Source organism: Bombus huntii, chromosome 3 (assembly GCF_024542735.1).
Source record: "Bombus huntii isolate Logan2020A chromosome 3, iyBomHunt1.1, whole genome shotgun sequence".
Lineage (NCBI taxonomy): Eukaryota > Metazoa > Arthropoda > Insecta > Hymenoptera > Apidae > Bombus > Bombus huntii.
Window position 1 is genome coordinate 19,395,020 of NC_066240.1, and position 27,487 is coordinate 19,422,506.

Below are 27,487 nucleotides of genomic sequence, written 5' to 3' on the forward strand. Positions count from 1 at the left end.
CTGTTCAAGAATGAAACATTTTAGGGCGGTTTTACAACTACGAGATGCAGCGTACATCAATAAAACTTGCATACGCTAAATGTTTATACTTTCACGAACATCGCCGTACGCCTATTCGCTGATTTTATCAAATGCAATTCCATCCCACAAAATTACGATCGTACGTTTCCTCTGGTTTACCTTTCTTTCGTGCGACGTAGCTGCCTTATCGGTACCCCATTTGGGACACGTTATTTTTACTCGCACAGCTGCATAAAGATCCGCCGACTCGTTAAGCGACGTTTAATCCATGCAGCGGGAATAAGAATCGCGGGTTTGCGATAAGAGTGTATCTCAGCTCGCTGAATAAGTGGTCTACAAAAGTGTTATCGCGAAACGCGAGGTCGAGTGCCAAGGCGACCGGTTAGAATGGCGGCGAGAGCCGGGGGAAGGTTGTGTGCACGGAAAGTTAAACGGAAACTGTACTTGTTGCTTGAAATTGACGTAGGGTCGGTGACAATGTTTGGCGGAGGTGGTTGCCAAGAAATACAAGCGTCCATCGGCGCTTCTCCTCTGTCAGAAGCTGGAGGAGAAGGAAGAGGAGGAGGACTTGGTCGTAGCCACGACATCTCCTGTACGCCGCCCCGTTACGGAAGCGAACTTGTTGCTGAATTTGGCAGCCAGCTCTGGAACTTGCGGAAGAGGAGCACGGCTGGTGGCTCCGGAGTTGTTGCCTCGTGCGCCAATCCAACCCTTGAATTTATGCCCTTCCCTCGTAATTCCGTCCACTGTCTGGAAATTCCATCTCTCGCTAGAAAATGTTCCACTGGTAACCACCGCGGTAAAATATCCCAGTGAATTTCGTCGAATTACTGGTTTTCGCTGGCTTTGGCCGTTTCGCGGATATACCTGCATCGTCAACTTTCATTCGTTATCTCATTTAAGGCACGGCTTTTAGGCGTGTTTTTACAGCTCTCTTCCGGTTCTTTCTCCGTCCAGTACTTTTCCACGCGAGGGATACGTCGACTCTTTTTCGAATTTTATTTTTACAAAGTTTCATTCTCTGCAACCTTTTCGGATTACCACGTTTTCATGTTCTCCTCTGTAGGTCTTTCGTTTTCCTTTTTTACGCTCGTGTTTGTACCGCGCGTTAATTCCAATAATTATATGTAATAATTGGAATATCGTACGTTGTCGGATGATATTGACATATCGATAATAATTAACATTGGTTGGTATAAATGAAGAGGAATGTGATCGAAGATGGATGAAAATTGGTCGCGTAAATGGACTCGAGTGACGTTACGATAGTACCTAGCTTTTCGTCGAATTGCATCTTCGACTTACACGAATGATAGATAATTGTATAATTTGAGGCAATAACAATATATACGATAAGAAAGAAAGCCACCAATTATTACGAATCCGAGCAGCAATACATTTACAAGTATCAGCCAATCCGAAGCTATTCTTTCGACGTTTGTCGGACAAACAATGACCGTTTTAAAAAATCGTCGCGGGACAAACGACCCTCGGCGAACAAAACGCGCAATTTTGAAACAAGTGGGGAGGAAAGGGGGCCGATTCGAAGCGAAATCCGCGATTTCATTCTTCCCGATCCGTCCTTTCTCGGTCATTTCCTTTTGTAGTGCCGATGGAGGCACGATACATTGAGTCCGCGCGCGCTCGTTCCTCCATTTTCGCGGCGTACAACGAACAGAGAAACGTAGACGGGACAATGAGGCCGGAGTTCCCACGGAATAGTCTGCAAATCGAAGGAACATGGCACAAAAGCGACTTGACCGGAACGGGCGCGGGGAAACCGTTACGGAACAAGCAGGAAACGAGCTTTGGGATATTTTTTAACGTTTGAAAAAAAAAAAAGGAAAGAAGAAAGGAAAAGAAGAAAGGAGAAAGAAAAGGAGCGAAAGGACGGAAAAGAAAAGAAGAAACTCTTCGTCTTTCAGTGTCGAGTCCCTTTGTGAACGGCGTATCTGTTCGTACTCGTTGATTTTCTTCTGTTCGTCGAGGAATCGCGAAGGTACTGACGAGCAATCTTTGCGCGACAATGACGCGATCAACTGCTTCCTTGCTTTATGACAGCGCGTGAATGAGAAAATACGAGACACGCCCGTGATATGTAACGTGGCACCCGAGTTAATATACGGAACATACTAGCGATCGTAATATAATCGACGAGCAATAATTCTTTTATATTTTCCTCAAATTTAAGAAGCATTTCACCGATAGAAAAATACGATTCAATCGACGATGGTTCGAGGAACGTAGTAGACCCGACGTAGTTGTTTAACGCTCAACCGTAAAACTGGACATAATTCCAGTATACAAAACCTTGGAGATTTTTCTAATTTCGCTGCTGCTTAAATTTCCTATCGGAGGTATCGAAGCAGGAAAATTACACGGAAGCCTGTAAACCCTTGGCGCTTCCGTTATTCGGAAAATTTCAATTCCAGCGTTAAATACACCCCAGGCTTAACTCGATTCAGGACGAGAGCGGCAAGTTACTAGAACGAAGATCGATCCCCTAGACGAGCGATGCGTGAACGGCTGCGTGTGCAAAAGGTCGAAACTCAGAAGGGTTGATATCTACGATCTCGCGCACCAGGTCTGCCTATCAGGCTCTTGCTTCTTCGCGAGTAACAGATACCGTGTAGCTCGAAAAACAAGCGACTTGCGATCCTTGCAGATATCATCGTGCACCCGGTCCGAGCTAATAAATCAACCTGTCACCGAGCTTCAGCTTCGTCCTCGACCCGCAACACGCTCGACCCATCCCTTGCCACTCGGTTTGACTTACCAGCGGACCAACGACGCCAGTGCATGCCGGCAACCCTCTATCTTTGAGGATTAACCAACGCCAACCAGCTTCGTTAAGCAAGCTGTTACGTCACCTCTCTCTCTCTCTCTCTCTCTCTCTCTCTCTCTTGCCTCCTTTTGCATCCAAGATTTTGTTGTAATCTGAAGACTAAAGGAATTCAGCTCCGAGGAGGAACAAGTTTTGAAACAAGTTTCGGCAGGAGTTTCGAAACGGTAACTCGTAAACTGGAATAATCGAATAATTGCGGCGAATTCAAGGGGAGATAATTTTAGGTGGAGTATCGATCACGGTTTGAGAGATTTCGTAGGTTTTCCAGGTTCTCGAATTTTGCAGTTGCGCATTTAACGATAGAACGGAGGCAAGGTAATTATTCAGGACGTTTCAAATTGCGAATCGATTGGATCGTAATGTTCGATAATCGCGGAGAGAAACGGAAAGACGGAAAAATTCGACGAGGGGAGGGAAAAATATGGTACGAGAAATTTAAGAACCGTCTGGCGAGATAATAGTGGATGTTAAATATTGGACCACCAGAGAAGCTTGTATACGCATACATAGGTAAAAAAATGAATTTGAAGTTGACATGGATCGATAGCCACGAGACCATGAAAACTTTTCTCTATTCGACCAACCGGTACGAATCAGCTGTCGCGTCGTCCCATAAAATGCATGCTCCAAAGAGGATTTCGAAACAGAAACGTTCAATCACTGGTCCCGACATAATTTTACTTTTACCGCGTGTTTTTTATTTTCTACTCGAACTACTTGTCCCTTCGTACGTCCATTTTCAAATGATACATAGTACGCATACGCAGGAAGCGTCCGATTAAAACACGCGGCAATTAAAACAAAAGGTCGTTCAAGTATCTGATGAAATAAAACACAAAAATGGTAATAAAAAATATTCATGAAAATGTAAGAAACCATTGAAACGCTTTTAAGACGATTCGAAGAAATTTCTTTCGTACTATTATTAATTAATAGGAAAATAATTTTAAGAACGACAGTTTCTAGAGCGATTAAATTTACCGTATATTTTGTTTCAAGTTCTCCGTTATTCGATAGAACGAATAAGAGATTGGAAAATATTTGAATACGACTGACGGAGATAATTGGCCATTCTACCTTGGAATTACGCTTCGATGAAATATGAATTAGGCGTACACGCACGTACAAACGGAAAGAAGTTAAAGCCGACTTTTTAGAAAGCGAAGCCTGCTATCGAAATATTCTGGTTTATGCTTTTGACTCGTTTCTTCGTGTAGAACCGCCGTCTTTTCCATCCTACATGTATATACGTACGCGTGCGTACGCGTGTAAATTATGAAAGCCATTCGAACGAAATCGCACGATCCGTATTGGAAAAGCGTCGCCCCGTTATAAACTGGGAATTCCAACTTCGATGGATCCGCAAATATTACGCCGGAATCCATCGATATTTCTGGCGCTTGCCGATTTCGTCGAATCGCGCTCCGCAAGATTAAAGGCTCGACATTTAATTTTATTATCAACGAACGTGTCGGCCATCTGAATCCTATTGACTGCGAACCGAAACGATAACGAGCAGCTTATGCGAATTTTGAATCGTTCTATCTCGATGTTTCTATCAATTTTTACCGTCAACATTTGCCAACTTTTACGCAAAAGTTTTATATAGAAATTTCAATTTTCATTTGTTACAGCGTGTTAAAGCACACAGCATAACATATACTCTCCTCATCTTTAATCTGACTACACATAAAAATACAAATTGTGCTCTAATCTTTTATCGTCATCCGTTAGATCAATAAATTAAATTAAATTAAATTAAATTAAATTAAATTAAATTACATTGAATTAAATATAGCCCCCGTTCCCATAAAGACTCTGTTAAATTTTTCTCAACAACAAATCGAGATGTCTTTGAAAAGAATCTCTAGCGGGACAGGTGACAGGAACAATTTATCATCGGGACGAGCATAAATAAATTCGGTCAACGAACAATTAATCTTTCTGCAATTTTCGAGCTGATCCTCCAGGGCTTCTGGCTCGTGTCTCGTCTTACAATATCGTGTGTCCATCCAATAGCCGACTAATGCATGCGGAAACTAATTCGGTGTCCTCATGAAATGCAAATTCTCTGGGAATACAGGCAGACAGCGGCATCTCGGGATCCTCGCTGTTTTTAATCGAGTCTGTGACAACATGAGAGGACATTGTTGAGGGGTTGATATTCCCCTGTTGACGTACACTTTTTGCGTTTAGGCGGCAGGAAAACGCCAATGATCGTTTCAAGTTTCAAGAATTCGAAAATTTAGAGAATTCGAAATTTAGAAAATGTTAAAAGATACAAAAATTAAAAATCTCGACGGTAGAGATGTTCGAATGTTGAAGAATTGGGGAAAGAAGAAGGAAAAATTGCGTTAAAGAATGCGATCGGTACAAGTATGGATCGTCGATGGAATTGTTCGTTAAATGGTAGAGGACGCATCTAGTTGAACGAAACTGATTCCGTTCGAGCAATAGATTCTGATAAAAGCATGCAAATGTAGAGAGTAGGGGCACGTTTATGGGGTCAATCCAATTTACGAGTCGCGGGATAGTAAATTCGAGTCACTGTTATCCCGGTATCTAGTCGGAAAACATGTAAACGCCACGCGTCGAATTATGTTTATACCGTTTTATGAACTTCTCCTTCTTCAAGAGAAATTCGAAGAAAATTTTCAGACAATTTGAAAAACGTATCTACCGTACGTTTGATTTCTACGTGTTAAGCACGTTGATTTTATCGAGCTAACCGTAATCCTTTTTTCGAAAAACGACAAGCGTGTTCAAGGATAAACGAGTTTCGTATAAAAGTTACTCGATATTAACCCAGATATCCTTGAGTACTTTTTTACGATACCTTTCACGACACTTTTTAAAATATTGTTATTTTCCTTCGTTTTAATGGTTGAATCAAATATATTAACCATGTTCGTACGTTATTTGTTTATCGTTCATCCGTTATTTCCGTTATTTCATCCATATAAAAAAATAACGTTATTGTTAATTTATTAATCAAATATTTGACTATCTCGAATAACAATATGAAATCAAAAGTTTTATGAAATGCTGAACGCAGAGAATGTAGAAACAGTAAAATACGATAACCTTGCGATTATTCGTCCAGCAGCCTCATAGTTATATGCATTTAAATGAAAAATATGTATTCCAACGTAGTCATCCGCCATTAAAAAGTACTTTGTCGCTGATACAGTCGGAACGCGAGTGGAAGACAGAGCTGAAACGCTCGCTCGTTAAACATCGTACGGAATAATAAGCGTGGAAAAGCCAAGCTCTAATAAACTGCTCGAGGAACACTCGAAACGTGATTAAAGCGCAGTTGACGTTCCGCCTGATCTTGCACCTGTAGCTCGCTCTCTTCCTTTCCCTCCGGGGAGCAAACGAAATTCGTCCGTAAATGGACGGAATTAGCGCTAACCCCCTTGGTACGCGATCCACGAAACTTTGGTCCTCAACCTGATGTTTGACTATTCCTTATACGAACTGGCTTCTACTTGAAATTCACGATACAATTGCGAATATTTATTGCAGTGATAAATTCCAAGTTACGGGCAGCGTGGCTAGAACGAGGGGAAAAAATGCAGTCGAGAATATAAAATATGTAGATACATTTTGCGCAAAGATACGCGCAGGTAATTGATTTTCTTTGTTCAAAAGCATCTTGCCTCCTTTCGGATCTTTCCGGATTTATGCTTTGACGATTAAAACTCGCGCGCTTTCAAGTCCGATTAATCGTACGATTTCCCACTACAGTCCTTCCACGAAAATTCCATGATGTTCCATCCGCAGCTCGTAAGACGTTCTTTCACGACCAAATCTATCCACAAAGAAAACCCGTTAAACTCTTTCACCACTTTTTCTTCGCTTGCGAAAGTGACGAGCGAAATTAGAAGTTGCCTCGTTGCACGAGGATTTTGAAACGACCAAGTTGCCGAACGGAGATTAAGCGACCAGATAGCATTAACTCGTCGAGCAATATCAAGTTTCTGCAAGCATCGAGCAAAGAGCATTAACTCGAGAACGTTGAGTCGCGAGTTTCGCGAATCTGTCGGTACAGCATAGTGTTCTTCAAAAATTCAGCTTCGGCGAGCCGAGAGACACGCAGCGATAATTCCGTCCCGATAAAAAGTATCTACTCGATCGTTGGCAAATTTATCGTAGAAGAGACTTTCAATTTTAACGCTTTAACCACTCTCGCTGCCGACAAATGTGAAACCGAACGTAAATCATCGCAAATACAAACGATCGTAATTCAAAGAAAATCACTTTTAAAATCAAGCGACGTCAGACGAAACGAACGATCCTACGATGAATTCTAAGTAGCGTAGAAACATCCGGACGACGATATCGAGACTTTTTCCAAAGAATTTCGCACCGAGTAACAGAGAATGGCGGCCTCGGCATCGGGCAATTAATCCAAGAATGCCACGGCAATTAACAGCGCTTATCGTTCGAAAACGATCTTTCCATCGAGAGTGACGTCAGTATCCGCGTCTTATTGTCCGCGACGAGTAACAGGCTGACCCGAATCATCTATTCTCGAGACCTTCACCCGCGAGGAACGGCTTTCCTGTTGATCGAGGAGGCCTTTTGTGCAATTGCGAGAAGCAGTCGCGATCCGAGCGCGATTTCTACGCCGCGGGCGTACCATGTGGCTTCTCGCCTGGCGATTAAAATGGCAGGCGTTGCACACGAGGCAGCGAACGCGCTCGGTTTCGCGCCACTGGCCTGAATATTATGCGTGACCGAGGAAAGGAATCCACGTAGTCGATGAAATAAATTCAATGTCACGCGATTTAGATGCAAATCAGACGGTTAATAAAAGAACGAAGGTTAATATTCTAGATGGAAGAATGAAACACGAGGCGACCTCGAGCAAACTTTTTTATTCGACGGACGAGTTAATTAGCCGCGTTTCCGTTCACCAAGAAAATGATATGGCACAAGGAGGATAGAAACGACAAACAAATATCGTAAGCTCGTAAATTCTCCAAACGTCGAAACTATTTTCCGAATTATTTCGTTCGATGAGTTGGTCATAAAAAGATTCATTGATCCCAAGAAAATGGATGGATCCTAATGGGCGAGGAGAACGATTCTACGTAAGAGCCATGTTTCAGAGAAGCGGCGATGATTCTCTTATTATTCGATTTATCGCTATTTAATTCCTGTTAATCGATCTGATCTTGTATATCGAATTAATTTGCATGTACAAGGAATGGTATTTGCATATTCGAGCATGTTCGAGCATATTCTTGCAGCGTTGGATGAAAAGAAAATTGGATATGTTCCAAGAATAATAAGTAGATAATATTATGCTTATGAAGCTGGAATCGATTAACATTTACGTAGAAACTTCGAAGATAACATCTAAAAGAAGTAGAAATGCACGAACCTCGAATGTTCGAAATTGAACAAATTTTTATCAACGAAATGATTTCTCCCGCGCTGTTTAGATCGTGCTTTAAAGACCATTTAAAGACCAAACAGCGAAACAATATGTAAGAATTGTATAAACGAGAACGTAGAACGAGAAGGTTATTTTCACGGAAAAATTTTTAATACGTTTGTAAGTCGGTCAGCAAGCCAGGTAATTAGCGGCAACGCGCTTAAAAATTGATATTCAAGACCGAAGAGATGTATCATTAAAAGCATCATTAAAGACCTCTATAGAAACGAGTCCAACATGGAAGCAGGTCGATGTGTGGAACGTCTATTCAAAATCGGGACACTTATCGAATACAATTATCTTCGGAACGAAACAGCTCGCGATCTCCATCCAATTTCTCACTTTCTCTTTCTTCTCGATCGCAACGCAAACTCGAATCGCTATTTTTAATGGACCATAGATAGATAGACGGCGAATGTTTGTGCAAATAAAGTAAGGTAGGGTTATTCGAGTCAGAAGGATGTTCGAATCAAATTAAAGCTATTTGTCTCGTAATTCGCCATAATTTCTATAATCGTACAAAGTCTATCTTTTTCTCGTAATCGACCATACGTCCTAAACATGGATTCTATGTATTTCTTTGAAGTACGTATATTTGTTGTTTTATTTTTCCAAGATTTTCTATATGACTTGTGTATATCGCTTAAAACACTCAGTTGTCCAATTGCTTCGCTTCTTCTACATAAATAAAACGACGAATAGTGGCAGAATGGTTCACTTTTATTTCGCACGATATTTCTCTTGCTGTTTGTCGTGGATTATCTTAGCTGATATCTCTTGAAACATCGACGTTGACGAAATTTCGCGATCCTTCTCTCGGTTCGTTTTACAATAAAAAAATCCTCAGCCTTGGATTTCGTGCAGTCACGTACGATTGACTTAATGTCCGTATAATCTTCCTCAAATATCAAATTAATTTTTCAACGGATCTACGGATCTTGCATAGATATGCAGCGCGTAATTTCATAATTGAATCACATCTTGTAGAAAACAGACAATAGTCTCAATATTTTATCGTATCCAGTATTAGAAACGATATTATAAAATATTATAAACGAAAGAAATATACAAATTTTACGCTTAATCTCATAATTCGATTATATGTTTTGCCAAAATTAACCAACTGTTCTCGATATTTTTGTACATAGCCGTATATGTAAAAACGTGTCCACCGACCGAATCTTTCTTCTCTCTGCTGTTTCTCTTTTTCACGGCTGTCCTTGAAATTCAAACACCGCTGCAAGAATCGCAATCTCGTGGCACACGATAACCGTGCTGATAATAGGAACCTGGTTGAGCGATGGCGCGTTTAACAGCGAGGCACAGATTCCTTTATATCCGTGCCAAGGATATCGAGGGACACTCCACCCTGCGGTTCCACCGTGAACGTGAGGATAACGCGCCGGTTTCTTGTTATTCGCACTTGGGAACACTCGTGCCAGCGATTTCCGTTCTTGTTCTTTCATCCGGTGACGGTCTGCCACCGATTTCAGTCAAGATAGGATAATACCTTCTTTCGGGATTATTGGCTGGGAAGATCGTTCGACTTTCGGTTATTAGGGGGAACAGACGGATCTACGAATTTTCAGACGGCAGGAACTGGAAATGAAATGTAAAGATATTTCCGCGTAATTCTGATTTTCTCCTGATCGTTGGAAGAACGAGGGAGCGGAAGGGGTCTGTCAATGGAGATGGAAGGAATTTATCTTTGATTTCAGAGCCGAAGACCGAAGCTGTTTTCTTCGTGCCGAGTTACAGATTATATCGATACGAATCATTTTGATAGAATTTTTTACGCAGCGATCGATCTCCACTACGATACAGTACAGAATATTTTCTATCTCTGTATGTAAAATATTTTAGAGTAATCTATGACAAGATCAATCTTTAAACTTTTTATTATTTTTCATACAATTCGCGCGAAACATTTCTAAGCTTGTAACGAAAATAAAATATCTCGGAGCTTTGAATCTGCAATGAAAGTAAAATGTGCCAGACTTTCGAATCTTTTAATGAAAATAAAACTGGTCGTCGGACGTTTGATAAACGTATTTTTGTATTTTTTCATAAACTTCTCCGAATACGTCGTTATCGTTTTCGCGAACTATTCAACAGCTTGTAGAATAACGAGGGGATGCCATTAAAAGGGATTCATTAAGGGATACATAATATCACGCAAGAAAAAAGACGACGAAGAAGAAAAGGAACGTGCGAGTTGCATTCGAGGAAAGTCTGGAAGCATAGAAAAATAGTGCTCGTTAAGCCATTCAATCCCTCCCCCTCCTGTTCCGCTCGGAAAAGAGTTTTATCTCGTCCCAGTTTACAGAATCGTCCTGTACAATTGCCGCGTTTCAAACGACGAGTAACGTAAGTCACTTCGGACAGGGATCCCTGCTTTTTGTTATCTTTCCTCCGCGTTTCTTTCGATCTATCATCCTCCATTAAATAGAATTTAACGCAAATGTTTCTTGTTCTATTCGACAACGACGATGTCCGAATGAAATCACATCGACTAGCATATGCTAGAAGCAACGGATTATGGTTGACTGTTTTATCGTTTAGAGAGAAATTCTCCGAGGATACTGTCGTGTTTGATCGCCATTCAGAAATTGCAAGCTTATGAGCGATAATAAAATAATTATGTCTCGAGAATATTCCCGATAATTCGATACTATTTTTAACGATCAATTTTCCAATCAACGGGCAACAAAGTGGAAGGTACAAAGTTTTTTTACCTATGGACGACGTTGGCCAGCAGATCGTTGTGCCGTAATCTGTAATCGACGTCCACTTTTTGATAGTTCACCGTCAAAGTGCCTGCACGAATGCAACGTTCGTATTCTTCTGCCGGATGCGCTCGAAATTCTCTGGCGAATACCTCGAGGATCTTCTCGCCCACCCATCTTCCTTTCGTGAACGTGGTGAAGGTGAAGTAGTAAGGGTACACTTTCCGTAGGCCTGTAAATAAGCAAGCATCGCCTTCTAATTAAATTTACCTTTATGGAAAGTCCTGTTTAAATTACGACAATGTCTTGTACATAAATCGCGCAACTAATCCCTGATTAAATAGTCGAATTAATTGGTTCCATCAATTTAACAGTTTTGGGAACCGATTATTTTGTTCGAAAGATCTCGACTTATTACGTAAGATACGTCGAAATATTGCTTAGCCTTGGTATTCTGTAAAGCGTGGAAAGTCTAAGAATTACGACGAGTCGAAATAAAAACGTTTAAAACGATCGAATTCACGCGATTAAAATAATATTCTGACACGCGACAGACGATTTGCACATAAACTTTGGCGATAATGGCACGTAAAAGCATTCGTTTAAAAATAATTTCATGCTGATTGATCGGCAGGTTGTGGTAGAAAGCAACTTGGACTCTGTCTCGATCCTTATATCCTGATTAATCGATCGCTCGTTAATTCATCGTCGAGTCTACACACTGTCGTTCGACACACCTCTTTACCGTGATCAAACGATCGTTCACCTTCTCACAACAACGATAAATCACGTCCCTTCAGCCTTGTATATTCCTTGCAACCTGAATCAACGACCTCGCTATGTAAATCCAAACTTGTGCAGAAATAAACCAACTTCGTCTCTCCGAGCGACCAATCACGTAATTCTCTACAATTCGCCGAAGCTCAAGTTGATCTCGCAGTATGATTCATAGCTGGCGGAATGTTCGAGGAAATCGAATTGAATCGTCGAAGAACGATCTGAACGCGGACGAAGTTTCGTTACGGCACGTACGGAGCGTGTACGACAGGTACAACGTACGTTTACACGCCAGACAGCTGAATGAGCGTTTGTTTTAAACTAACGATAAATTTTCCTTGGGATTTTTTAACAAACATTCACGGACGTTAGGATACTGGCTTGTAATTACGTTTGAACTAGCTTTCCAATTTATAGAAACAATTTCCAACAATTAGCAGTTGACGTGTACAATTTCCTGATCTCAGATCTACAGAAACTGTTTAGGAAAATGTTAGAAAATAACAAATATCAAGAATATATGTATTCTACTCGTCTCATATCCTAACTTCTATTCTCTAATCCTCCATATCCATGGATGTCATATATACAAAATCCGATACCAACATCCCACATCCAATCTTCTCTATTTCATTCCATTACTCCATACCTTAGATTTTCCACCCATTATCTTCAGTCCCACATCCCGTTTTCCACATACCAGTTCGATAATCCCGTGTCAGACGTAAGACGAGTATGCGACGCGAAAGATATTTTCTAAGGATACTGGATGTGGGTTATAGAATATGAAAAAGAGAATATGAATTGGGCATGAGATATGGAATGGAGAGCCTTAGTGTGGCAAGTAAGATAAAATATGTACACGAGTTAGCGATACTAGTTATGGGGCACAGGGTATGAGATAAGGTGTATGAAATATGGAATGTGGGATGAAACGTGGTGAACCGTGGAACGGGCCTGAAATAATGCATATGGAATAATGGGTATTAGATTCTGGATATTGGATGTAGGATATGCGAATAGCGTGGGATGGAAATGGTGAGGTGTAACGCGCAACTTTTGAATACGTTTGCCTTAGTAGTTACGGAAAATGGAGTATTGGTTTTGGGATACACGATGCAAGATACGACGTAGAACGTAGAAGATGGGATATGGTATAGCGTTTGTGACGCGTGATCTAAATAACCGCGTACGTACGAAATCGTGTATCGCGATAGAAAATCACAACGACAGAAATAGAGGTGATAAGGGATGCGCGGCGCGTTCCAACTGTTTGCGGTGATCCCGTTATTATAATCTTTAAATAGTGACGCGATTGTTTCGTAATTAATTACAAATTGGCACAGCGGCCAGGGTACCGATGGTGGCTGACCGACCGAAAATAAAGCCGGTCGGTATCGCGCCAATCGCGTAAATCACAATAAAAGCCGGACAGCCGGCCATGATTATCCTCTCCGTCCCGTGACAGAGATGCGACGGCACTTCACGTCGCGTCGGATGGAAACGCCTCGAGCGTTCTCGTCGGACAGCAGTCCATCCTCTTGGCCCCGCTTCAAAACCGAAGTCTGGATTTTCAAGGATTATATTTCGCTTGGTAAAACGTTGAAGAGCTACGCGACCGGAGTTTCAGCGTGTTACGAGAGAGGGAAATTGATTCTTGCAACAGGGCAGGTCAAAACGTGAACTTCAATATATTTATTTATCTTTGTCGAAGTAACTACTTCGTAAAAAACTTGAAATCTTTATTTATGTATATCCGTGACCTGCAGACTGCTATTACGCAGAAATATTCTAAATAAGAAGAGGCGCATATTATTGTACCCTTGAACGTACGTTATGTTTTCGGTTGCAAAGTCTAAGAACAAAGGGACTAATAAACAAATTTCTATTTGTGTTCCCCGTAGCCTCTAGCCAAAGCTATAAGGTTAACCTTTTTGGTAATGTCTTTTTGCTATAAATACACGAACGTGTTCCCTATCATTCCATTGTTTAGTAACACTACGAGAGTAAGGATCTGAATCGGCATAAACTTATACTTACAGCGACGAGCAAAAGTGTAAACACACTTTTGTAACTATCCGACCGAATACAGTGTGCGATCTCACATGCTACTCTATCCCAAAATAAGTCGCGGTCTGCCGTTTTGCGAAGAAATTGGTGCACCAACGTACTTTTCTCTTATTCTTGCAACTATCGTATGACCGACACCATATCTCTCTGCAATTTGCCGCAACGACAAACCTTTATCACACAAACAAGTAATACTGTTCTTTTTATCTTCACTAAGTGGCTTCATCTTGGATTAAGCATATCAAACTGAAAAGTAATCAAACGATGGTGTGGAGCAGTTGACTGCGAAACATTGGACGATCAGTGTTTATTGACAGTTTTTCGTTTCCCTGACGTTTACACGCTATCATAAACGTTTCCGACGAATCCGATCGCTTGAAAAATTAGTCGTAGTATCGCCTTTTACATAAAATCAGCGCAGTGTGTTTACACTTTTGCTCGTCGCTGTATACCTTTAATTATTTCAATATACTTTTCTATTACAAATTCATCCACTCGTTCTTCGATCAGTCAACCTCAACCTCGACAATCTTCAAACTGAACACAGTTTTAAGATTGTTCTATATTTTTGTTACCTCTTTTCTTCCGTTTTGTTCCTTTATATCTATCAGTTTTATTCGTTTATTTAAATTTGTTATTTCGTTCGTATTCCTCGTATAGTTTATTCTATTAATCTTTGTTCGCTTATTGTATCTACTCTTTTCTGGCATATTTATTTAACTTTTTAAATTTTATTTATCCCTATCTTATTCCGTTATATCTACTTCTTTCATTCGCTGTATTTTTCTTCCCTTCATTTTATTCTTCTCGTTTTATTTCTTTTCTCTTTGATGGGGAGTTGCGAATACTTGAAATTAATAATTAAAGAAAATAACGAAAACGAACGAACGGCGACTAGAATCTCGAACGTTTCAGACTCGAAGATAGACTTTCGGTAGAATTTTATTTTCTATGGAACTTTAAGTATTTGTCATATCTACCTACGATATGCTGTGCGATATGTTTGTATAGAATATGCAAATTTCAGTGGGTCGACGAGAAATACAAACGCATCACCTTTTAACTCCGGATTACCATATTAATATTATCGTTTATCATCGTTTCAATCGTTTAAACGAACAACCATCCTCCCGTAACGAAAGTTATGACAAATTTTAAACGATTATGCATACACTGTGTTATAATTGCACGCGTAAACCCAGCGAATTAATCGTTCCCTACCATCGAATGCATTTGTAATCTGACGCTCCGGACGAATCAATATAAACTAAATGCAACGATGGACCATTTTACATAGAACGAAATAAATAACAAAGGAAAACGTGATAATTTCTTGCATAAATATTTCGACCTAATCTTTTCTCCTTTGAATACACTTTTTCAAGATTTTATTAACGATTTGCAATTTCCTTTTGCTTTTTTCAACCCACTGCCGAGTAGAAATTAATCCAACGTTTCCATCGATCGTTCCTTTCTTTCCTTTACCTGCACTCGTACTCGAAACACTCGTGTATTCGTATTGGATTGCTTCTCGAGCACTCGTCGAATCGAACAAACCTCGCCCGGTTAATTTAGAACTTCTTACGTTTTTCGTACACTCGAACAATTGTACGGATTCTTTACCGCTTCATTTTCTGTACGGTTGCGAAGTGCTTAGTGGATAAAACGACGAATTGAACTAGTTGTAAGTTACGATAACCTTAACCTACTTTTTACCTTCCACAAGATATAAGTATTTACAACATAGGAAATAAAGCGAGGAATTTCTTCTACGGACAAAAGGGGTTCGCTTCTAAAAGCGTTAACGGATTAGAAAAATATAGAAAATGCTTTTGTTCGCTTCGTTAAAGACAACGGACGATTAATTAAATATTGACAACTCTTTCGGATCGAAAGCTCATTAAACGTATTTACTTCGAGGAGTACTTGTTTATTTCTCTGTTGGAAATGGTTACAGAGAAAATGAACCCTTTCTTCTACATCGTAAAAAAAAAAAACCGGAAAAAGCGAAGAAGGATTTCATTTCATTAGAGCACGTAAACGAAATTAGGTCTGCCTTTCGGTGACTGTTCGTCTGGACGATCTTGTCTCCACTGGTCGGCCAAAAATTAATCCGACGCTTCAAACGGCCTGCAGTCGGAACTCGCCATTCGTAACACACAATTTCCGTCACGTCGATTTCCGCCGACAAGAAAAAAGACCGACGAGATAAACACGCCAGCGCGTTGATTAACGTTCCCGTTCAATCGACTCAAAGGATGCTTCTTCCTTGCTATTTACTCGTTCGCCGTTTCTCTTTTTATTTCACGAGAACTGTCTGGATATCTTCGAAGTTCGAAAGAAACAAGATTTTCGGAATTATCGACTCGAAAATTACTACATCGCGGAGGAAAGGTCGATGCCTTTATATATCCGTGTTTCATATTTGCAAAATATAGATACAACGTGAAAGAACTTCGGAGCTCGAGGAGAATTTAATTATTCGAGCGATTACAACGTTTATGTTTTATTTTGTAGACTTTGATCGTTGTTTCGGACGAGTTGGCATTGAATAATAAATTAATAAAAATTGCAATTTCTAATTTCAGCCTCAACGATCGAGGTCTAAGTGTATCAGATATTTGAAATTCCAATTCTTTTCACCCAAGACGTAAAATTTTCAGATTATAAAACGCGCGTAGTAGCGCAACGCCATTGAAGCATCAGAGCGCTATGAAATGGATTCTTTTAATCGCCTCATTATCACCGAGGGCCCGTCCAAGGTGTAGTTTCAAAGGAAAGCACCAGAGACTCCATTCTCGCAATTAAAATGATTTTAATTAAACAGCTGGAAGCTGTTCGATCGGCTCGTCGAACCGGAACAGGCAGCAAGAAAGCCGTCTGTCGCGGATAAAAGCACAGGGCTTTTCCTTTTCACCGAAGGGAAAGATTACCCTGCAATTTATGGAGCGGCTTGAAGAGGGTGTGTCATCGAAGCGAAACCCATCCCCTTGATTCTCCTCCCCTTTGCCTAGAAAAACGGAATCTTCCCTTAAAGCGAGGCTTGTTTGTAGTTGGACGCTCTAATTAATTGATACGCGGTTGATTAACGATCACTGCTGATAAAATCGACGAATATACAACATTTATTTCCATTAATCTTGTCTGATGTAAAACATTGAAATATTATCAAAAATACGGTGACTCGCGCTAACTTCCGAATATTTCATAGCATCTAAACTTTGTTTAATTGGCAAAACTACATGCATTAAATTAATAAAATACCAGGATGTCTCTACCAATTGCAATATTTATTTCGGTACGTTAAAAGACAGTCAAGCAATTGGATATTATAAACGAATGTATAGGATAATGAGATGCGAAATAAAGTACAATGTACAGATAACAAATTTGTTCGAGCGTCGTTATAATTATAAACTAATATTCGGAAATTAGGATAAATTAGAATAAAAGTTGCTACGCTATTTATACTCGATTTATCCTTTTACGCCCTACGAGTCCTTTCTCTAGAAAACCGCTCAATTTTATTTGATATATGGCGTCGTACGATATTTAATATTTCCATAAATTTCTTCCACCGATATAAAACATTTTCATAAATGGAACGCAAGACGGCGACAGCGGTGGTTAAAGATCGGAAATGGAAGGTTTTTAGAGAAGGCAGGAAGGTCTCATAGAAATTCGTTGCCTTCTAGATGCTATCAAATGGGATACAGGGGCGAGAGGGAAACGAAATCGATGGATGAATCGAAGAAACAGCGGAAAAATCAAGGGAAAAGAAGCCTCCTCTGAATTCCAGACCAATCGTCCGCGGAATTGCAGCGATCTGCGCGACCAGGGATTACTCGTGGAAACCAATCGGCTCCTTTCAACCGATTGAATCGGTCGACAGAACCGGTTTTCTCGGTGAATTAAACGGAAATCCTAACCAAGAATTTGGCTGGCCGAAGGGAAAACCGGATGAGAACGATCGTAAATATCGCACGAGGACGAAGGAACCATTGGTAAGACAAGTCGGTGTTAATTTGCTTTCTTCCTCAATTTCTTTCTCAAACAGAGAAAACGAAGGTCGAAATTGAAACCTGAAACTATCGGTCGTAATTATTATCTTCGCTATATGACGTTTTAATTATTACAGCTCCATATAAGCAAAATAGAGACAATCCAAGCTAAAATTCTTAGATCAATTGTAAACGTCCCATGGTACGTTAGAAACGAGGACATACGGAAAGACCTTGGAATACCAACGGTCAAGGAAGAGATTAGCAGATTCGCAAGAAGGTGCAGAGAAAGAATAGCAACGCACCCGAACCGGCTGGCAGCGGAAACGATCAACACAAGCATAGAAAGAAGACTAAAAAGGAAACACCCAGCAGATCTCATAAAGGATATATCCTAACAAACACGAAGATGGCACCCCATTGGGGGTAGCCACCCACATGATAATCAAACGACTAAAAATTCTACCAAATGTCCAAATTGGACAAATTGTGAATGTGAAATATTAAATTAAAAAAAAAAAAAAATTATTACAGTTGCGTGACTCTCGTTAAGATCGACATCTTCAAACTAACGTAAATTCTCTTGTATTGATTTTATTAAAAAGGAATTGTAATTTATACTACAAATACTCACACGATACAAAAAACGATTGGCAGGTGTTTGATATACGTTTCAATTGTCTTTGCCAATTCTTGAGAGCTAGATGCCGAAAACAATACGACCGTTTGTAAATTTTTTTTCATTCTCGATGTACCCTAGATACCACCGAACGTTCGCACGGCACAATTTCCGCGTCGAACCGGAAGCCATGCTGGCGTTCGTGCAGAAACACGGCAAATCAAGGAAAGAATGCGGCAGCGTTGACAAAGAGCGACGAAAACGACCAGCAAGAAACCCATCCGTTTTCTGAAAAGCTCCTCGTCAAAGAAATTCCTGCTGCCTAAACTGGAGAACCAGAACGCTCTTCAAAAGTTCGTCGAAACTTTTTAAAAGGAACAATACTTTTCGCGATCGTACAGATATACCAGTCGCTGTGCTCTGTCCAAATAATACTTAAACACACCTCTGTTGCGGCACAAGACGACGATAGACCGTGTAAAATCTTCGAACCGAACTATTTATTCTACGAATGAATTGTTCCAAATCCAAATGGGAGGAACAAAGAAGCTGAATTCTGCTTCCTAAGAAGCGACTGTCCTTGAGTGTGTCATAAGTCTGGTTTACGCTTTAGCTCTCTTTCGAACGATATAACGTTATAAGCCTTGACCATCGTCTATGCGGTTCAGAATTTGATTCCTTTGACCAGCGAATCCAGAATAAAAGAGAAGAAACCCGAAAGAGACAAAAAGAGCGAAAGAAAGGAAAAGACAAGAGGATGGCTACGAAATCGAGCACGATTCGCGTATTAAGAAGCACCCACACGGTCACCCTTGACGAAATAAAGAACCAGGTGGTGGTGAGCGACGAAGGAGAAAGAGGAAAGAGGAGAACAGGCTTTAGCGGGGCCAGAACACTCGAGCACGAGGGTGTGGATTACGCGGCGAGCGTGAAACGTGCCAAGAGGCGCGAAAACCGTCGTCACCGCTAGCGTGGAGAGAGAAGGGGATCCCGAAGCTTCTCCTCCTGGAGAGAGATCGTCGCTGACGATCACGACGGGGAACCTTCCGTCGCGGTAGTCGGAAACAGAAGGGAAAAGTGGGATAGAGAAGAGATCGTCGAGGAGACAATGCATCGTCCTCCATTGCGACGCGAGTTGAGCCTCCACTCTTCGAGGAAACTGGCGAAGTTTCCGAGCAGCTACGGAGGGAAACGCTTTTCGTCGTCCGACAGCCAATCCTCTATTTCTCTCTCACCTTCACCTTTCTCAAATAATAGAAGACTCAAGACCTATCCTACCATGCACGTTCGCGAAATTCATTACAGCGAACATGTGAGATACGTGCTACTTTTCGAGCTGTAATTACCGAAACCGTTACTAATCGACGCGATCCATGGGACAGACACGTACGTATACCGGTATGTCCTCGTTGTTCGATGGTTGGTAATATGTTGGGTAGCGGAAGATATATCTAGCGTTTGGGAGACCAATGTTTTACGGGCCTGCGGATATTTACTGGCCGATTGTGGAGCGTTTCTAGGGCTGGCCTGGCTTGCTGGCCGAATTGCTCTGTGGGGGTTTGGACGTTCCACGCTGCAGGGGAGTAAATGTTCCAGTGGTATCGAAGTTTGATGGATGTTTGCAGAGTTGGATTATTTTAAAACGGTGGGTATCTTCATAAGTGAAATATAAATAGAAAAATCTAAATGGTCCTGCTATCTATTTCGGTAATGGTTAAGTTCCTATCGGTGTCGTTGGACCATAGGTGGACCATAGGTGAACCATAGGGAATCTAAATTATCTAATTTTACAGCTACTGGTATCTGTTGAATGTGTCTATATATGCCATTCAGAGATAGTTACGCGAAGGTGGTATTCCAGTTGAAGACCTAAGATATCTCGATCTACTAAAAAACTTTCGCGCGCAAAGTAATTTTCCAACTTCGCAAAAACTTGGAAGAGGACTTCAACGACTATCGACTTTACCCAACTACGTTCTGACCTCCAATGTAATCGATTACAGTCCGAATAAACAGACTCCTACGTCGCTCAAGGACCTCATCTGGTCAACCAACGAGAACCATCTGCCGTTACTTTCCATGAAAATTCACCAGTCGTCCAACAATTGCAGCGTATCCGCCGATTAAGCCATACAATTGTTCTTCGTCCTCTGATCTAACCATTCTCTTTTCTTCTTTCCTTCTGCTCTGCTCGTGGTTCGTCGACAAGCCCTTTCTGAAAAATTCTTCTGGAAAATATCTTTTCCAATAACGAATTCCTTCGAATAGCTGTTACAAACGTCCAGAGTATTTTATCTCCTGTCTATGTCTTTCGAATCAGTTTTGTAAAGACGACGATAAATAACGATAAAACTATACTACATTCGACGAGTAAGACAAACGAAGCGAACGTTTCAGCTACGATTCAAAACTTCTTGGATAGACGAGATTCGGAACAATCGTCTCTCATCGCAATGCTAATGAAACTCTAAAATACTCTATAACACATACTGTTCGGGATTTGGAGTGGTCGCCTGGTAATTACCGCGACGCTTTATGTGAACCAGATGCGATCCGCGGGCAGGACGACCGTCAAGGATCTACGCTACCCTAGTGCGGACCCACCATAAACAGTGGGCCTATTGTACAGTCAAGGTACTTTAGGACCCCACGGAGAAACTTCTTTATTTTATGCTACATCTCAGGAAGACCGGACACGCGGGTTGCCCCAAGTGTAAGGTCACCCGCGCGCGAACCTTTGCGAAGGCAGCCAGCCCATCCTCGAACATACGTCTTTACCCAATGATCAGTTAGGAACAGACTTGAGACACACCCACCACGAACCTTCCTCTACGACAGCAACATCACCAAGAGTCACTCTTGCACCAGTATTCTAAGAGTCAACGTTAACAGTATTCAGTCAGTGACCATTATATTTAACAGGATAGCCAGTGAACTAAAGACAGTTGTATTCGGAGTATTAAGTGGAACCCAGTGAACTTAAAGACAGTTGTATTCAAAGTATTAAGTGGAACCCAGTGAACTAAAGACAGTTGTATTCGGAGTATTAAGTGGAACCCAGTGAACTTAAAGACAGTTGTATTCGGAGTATCGAGTGGAATAAATAAGGTGAACTAAACCTCGCTCTGTACATTTATTATAATTCTCCACCTTGGACGCTAATAACGTTCAAGGCTCGCGATACCAACCGATCAGTTGTGCCTGACTGGTCGATAGTTAGCCGAGTGTCGCAACACATACAATATGTACATAAGAGTTTTCTACGGTAACAGTTCAAATACTCTTGTGAGCCACTATAAGTGCGTTCCACTTGCCAATTTTCTTTTACACGGGGTACTTTTCTTCGTACGTCCCATGGATAACGAAACGCAAATCCCTTGGCGATATTTCTGTCGAGTCACGAGAAATTCGATCGGTGGATGAGTCCTTTTTTTTTTATCAGGGATCATCGATGTATAATTCAGAGCAGAATTGACGGGGGTAGTCGGGGTGGATCTCTCCGAAACAATGCGGCGTGCGTAGTCGAGTGTGCGATTGCACATCGTCAAGCGTATTTCATCGATCAGGCACGGCCAGTGAATTTGTATCGAACGGCGAGTTGTCGCGATGCAAATTTCATCGCCACTCGCCGTTGTATCTGCTGTTTTATAATCCCTTGTTGGGAATTTTGTAACGTTGTAAATCGTAATTTCGAGCCAATCAACGCGAATGCTCCGATACGTTCGATTGACGGAGGAGAAATTTCGAATGGCGCCTGCTAACTTCGTTACATTACTTATGCATTACCTATATGGTAAAATAAAAACAGAATAAGTGGTTAATCGAGATGGAGAAACATTTTTAAGCCTTTGGCGATCGCAGTGATCGCGTTCGTTCATAATAAATTTAATGAGTGAAAAAGCTTGATAATTATTAGGAAATTATTAAAGCCTTTAAGCGTTTTTATCTCATTTTAAATCGTACATTGCAAAGAATTCGTATGTATATTCGTGAATATAATAATCTTACCAATTACGCATATAAATAAATTAAATTCTTCGTTCATATATATCTACGAAAGAGTTTTAAGTAGAACGACGGGAATTTTCGACTTGAAGCAAGCAAGCAAGCAAGTTTTATGTAAATTAACTTTAAATAAAAATAGAAATGAAAGACTGTTCGAGTGGAATAGGGGTAAATGTTTGGGTAGAGAAATATCAATAGATGGTATTGAACAGAGCGGAACGTGGATGCACTAAGCATGAATTTACCGAGCAGCGTGAAGCGTGCAAATTCACGGACGACCCATTGACCATCCAAATTGTTGATCGATAATGTCGCACGGCAAGATGTACGCAATAAGGGACAACAAAGACTCGAGTATCTGGGACTGGAATGTACTCTCCTCTAAAGCGGCTATGCAATTAACACCCTTCCAGAGGGACATTGTTAACACGCCTATCTAGATAGTTTGGGGATGATAAATGCTGAAACGTCTGAAACATCATACGCTGAACAATTTCGATGTGCCCAGTGGAGATTTACGAGGGAATTCAACATGCTCCGAGATTCGGATAATATTAATAGATAAATTGCTATCGTAGAAATACGATTGTTTGATTAATTTTATTTTTAAAAAATTGTGGTTCACTGCGATACTTATTTTTATAAACACGATCGAAAAAGCGGAAACCAAATATAGACGTTCGTTTTATCTTCTAAATGCGATAACGAATATTATAAAACGTCGGTATTCGTTTCACGAAGGAAGAAACGACGCTTTAAACTGTTAAACAGCAATTAATCAAAGCTGAAAAACGTGATAGACGATTACGTAATAACGAGCTCTGTTTACCGATCGATCATAAATCTTCGTGTAGATCGCAGTCGATGTAGCTAACGACACTCTTTCAAATTATACTTCCGGAAAGGCAGCCAGCGTTTCCTGGTACCAATCAGAAATATACGCTGTTCCGTGTATCGGTTATCAGCGATCTATTCGCGGTAGTGGCAAATCGAACCCAAGAGGTGTGCGTGAGACCGCCGCGATTTTTTCCATCCTGTTCATGCAAATGCCAGTCGCGCTTTACGACTTCTAACGAACCTCATTGCCACTGCCTTCAATTTTATTCCCGATCCATCCTATCGATACTTTTATTCCTTTCGCAAACGAGAAATAAAAAAGGAAAAGGAAGAAAAAAGAAGAAACTACAAGCGTCGCCATGATGAAGCAAAAAAAAAGTACTGAAAAAGAAGAAGTACAGTACGTTATTCGATTTTTTCTTATTTTGCGTGAAAATAAATTTTCTCTCGCGTATATGACTTCGCGACGAAAGAAAATGCAAAAGTTTACTCCAGACTTCCCGAGTTTCAAATATTCGCGCTGGTTTAACTCTTTGAGCGAGGCAATGTTTTCTTATTAATTAACCAATTAATTAATTTAAGTCACTAGTAACGTATTAGAACTATCCAGTTTCTCGTATTGAAAATCGAAGTACACATTGCTGTATAGTCGAGGCAAAACGTAACTGGCGATGCTATTCGATTGCACCGGCTAATGGAAAATTTTCCGACCCGGTTGCAAGAATGTATTAGGTGAGGTCACTTGGAAAATGTCGTGTTTGGAAATAATCGAACAATTAGGAAATTGCATTAGGTAATTATTTTTTAAACAACTACGTGTTTCCAGATAGATCTTGATCACACGTTGATAAAATCTATTCGATCGATTATTGGAAATAACGTATAAAGAATGTTGGCATTTCCATCTCTTAGAGGTACTCAAATCTTTTCGCACTCTAGAAGATTGGCATCTCGGAACCATTTGATTTAGAGAAAAATTCAAGCGAATGTCTGCGATCGTTTCTGAGGAAAGAATTTGTAACGTTTCACGCGTATAAAATTCTACAGAGGAAGTACTTGTAAATATTAGGTTGCCCGAAAAGTGTCTTTCTTTCGCAAACGTGTTTTTTACAACAGTGCAAGCTTCATACAAACGTGAAACCAAGTCTGTGAAATGTCGCGGTGTTTATCTCAAGAGAACAAGATGGATCGTACGTAATTCGACAAAATAATATAAAACAAAAAACATTGTGCGTCTATTATTTCCTCATAAAACGAAAGAAACTTTTCATCCAAGTTCCAACTATATTTTATATATAGTACATTCTAACGAAAATGACATTTTAAAACATCTTCAGGATTAAGGAGCAGAAGATACTCCGAGTGGAATGAAAGAATACCGAATGGTTGAGGAAGTTTTCACGAGTCGATCCATTGAGCACCGATAATCAAACGATCGTCTAAATAATATGCGTCGCAAACAAGTTTTCAGGGATATTCGACTACGGTGGAATATTCAACCTCTCGACCAAACGAGAATAATCGTCCACGTCTGCGAAATTCATGGACCGACCGCGAGAGATATCGTTAAATATTTGTGTCGGTCGTTATCGAGACGCCGGCGAATGCACCTTCGCCTGACCCTCCAATCATGCCTCGTGGATATGGAAATTCGGTATTTTTCGTTTACCCGTTAACTCTCTCTCCCTCTCTCGTTCCTGTAACACGAACGATCGTAGTTTGCTTGGAGGGTGAGGCTGAAACGCAACGTCATTTGCATTTCGCGTAAATAACACGGACACGCCGTATGAAATCTCCATCCTTGCGGATGTTTCGAATTTTCAATTTGTTCTGATTTTTCCCTTCCTTGCATGTTTAATGGAAGGTTAATTGCAAAGTGGTTAAAAGATCGAGGATGTAAAACGCAGAATAAATGTTCGTTTCACCGATCTAAATTGTTTCTCTCGAGTGAAAACGATATTTACCAAATTACGATTTTTATATTTATCGAAGCAATATTTTCGATTTTGAAGAAACTCGATGACGAAACTCTTCGCGAATAATCCAGCATGGATTTCAGAAATAATTCTTTTCCCTCGCTACCCTATGAAATGTCCACTCTGAAACGCACTTTTTCCTACGTTCACACCAACCCACTCGACTTCACTGTCTCTCGTACTGTATTATTCGTCTCTTATTTGTCAGCTTAACCCCTTAACCTACGATTTACGTTCGAGAATTTTCGAAAACGTAACAAGCTATTGTATATTATATTATACAGGGTGGTTGGTAACTGGTGGTACAAGCGGAAAGGGGGTGATTCTACGCGAAAAAGGAAGTCGAAAATACAGAATAAAAATTTTTCGTTCGAGGCTTTGTTTTCGAGAAAATCGACTTTGAATTTTCGCTCGGTACGCGTGCAGTACGTTATAACGGATCTCACTGTAGATCGTTGTCTCGATGGAAAAATTAAAAAAAAAAAAATTTTTGTTCTATATTTTCGACTTCTTTTTTCGCGTAAAATCACCCCCTTTCCGCTTGTACCACCAGTTACCAACCATCCTGTATATTATATTTGGCCCGATCATCGTACTACGGACTGTGCCCGTAATATTTACCTCTGGCTCGATCACCGTATTACGGACTATGCCCGTAGTCGTAGGTTAAATATAGGATTATACAGCGGTGTAAGCGTTATCGCGCGAGAGAACACGGAGGAGAGAGCGCGGAACAATCTTTATCGGATCGCCACCGCCGACCAGATGATATCTCCTAAACTGAACTTGGAGGGAACTCTCCGTGCATTCATGCGCCGTATCTAGTCGTGTAATGAGTTCGATCCTGTCGTAAAACTCACGAATAAACGAGCATTCGCGAAACCAAGCTGCGGGCAAAGTGAATTTAAGGGTATACAGGTTTCTTTCTTTTTCTGCCTTCAAGCGTCGCTAGATAAATCGCACTATTTTGCAACTTCATGCCTTTAGAGCAAAAGAGTTTTACGGGTTTACGCGTCTCTTACGAAATAATCTTGCAAAACGAAGGCAATTGTTCGTAGGACGCTGTGTTAATTAATTTCAGTCAAATTTTAAACGTATTTCGCAAATATTCGCAAAAATTTATTTTCTAGATTATAATTTTAATTAATAGTTTTGGAAATTAGTATACGATTGTTAAAAGGTAAAGATATAATCGATAGGAAATGTGGATAGTAGAAATATTTTGAAATAAACACGAGGAAATTGAATTATATTGATATTGATTTAGCAGAGTGGCTCTTAAGTAGAAAATCCCAGTATGCGATCAGACAGAATCACAGTGGTTTTCAATAGAGAGTATCGAATATTCAACGCAATTTGTTCAACCAATATTCTCGCAGAAAATACAAGTAGCTCGTGAAAACCGTTATCATTTTCAAATCACAAACTTATACTATTCCCAACGAGCCACGTTTTACCATGCGCTGTATTTCCTCAGCCGAAATACCAAAGCCAAACGACTGGTCAAACACGATGGAATTTAAACATATACAGGCGGGTTTAGCTGGTCAAATTACGCGCATTTATCCGTCGTACATTCGAAATTTCGAAAAATAAAACTATTAAAAAAAATTAAAAACTCGAGAATAAAAGTAGGAGAATAATAAAGATGATAAAACAGCAGAATCACATTAGGAACACACGCATATATGTAAAATGAAAAATCATCGCAACAATGTTTCGTTATCTATCGTCAATTAGAGGATGCGAAACGATCAAATAAAATTATTTACAACGAGAAATATTTCAGAAATGGATCCAGTTCGCGTTTCGCTGACCGATCACGAAAGAAAAAATGACAACGTAAAATGTTTTAAAAGTAAATATAAGAAGATGGAGGTGCAATCATCCAGCGTATTTCAACGTTGAATTATCAGTCGCGAGTCAGTGAGAATCAGCAGATACGTTGGCGAATCAGGCGAGCATCATTAATATTCTCACGCGTTATCGAGGAATCGCGAGGAAGAGTGGAGAGAACGCTTTCTCGCAACGTATCATTACTAGCACGCTAAATCGCGGCTCTGTATCTATCTACGGTGTCTTGTACACCCCCTACCACCCTCCGCAGCCCGTAATCTTATCTCACTGCGAATTATACACGGCAGACAGAAGCCTGGAATTTACT

The 27,487-nt window shown here is 40.5% G+C and overlaps 1 protein-coding gene and 1 long non-coding RNA gene across 4 annotated transcripts in view; one reads left to right on the top strand and one right to left on the bottom strand.

Moving 5' to 3' along the window:
- LOC126863783 (pseudouridylate synthase RPUSD2-like) overlaps positions 1 to 27,487 on the bottom strand; it is a 174,849-nt gene that overhangs the window by 20,680 nt on the left and 126,682 nt on the right. For all 3 annotated transcript variants that reach the window (XM_050614289.1, XM_050614290.1, XM_050614288.1), the window contains one exon: positions 11,048 to 11,270. In XM_050614289.1, coding sequence (XP_050470246.1) covers positions 11,048 to 11,270 — 223 coding nt within the window. The remainder of the gene's footprint in view (positions 1 to 11,047; positions 11,271 to 27,487) is intronic.
- Positions 11,279 to 26,804, top strand: LOC126863792 (uncharacterized). The gene is made up of 3 exons (XR_007688985.1): positions 11,279 to 16,647; positions 16,713 to 17,889; positions 18,024 to 26,804. It is a non-coding gene; the product is annotated as an uncharacterized LOC126863792 (long non-coding RNA).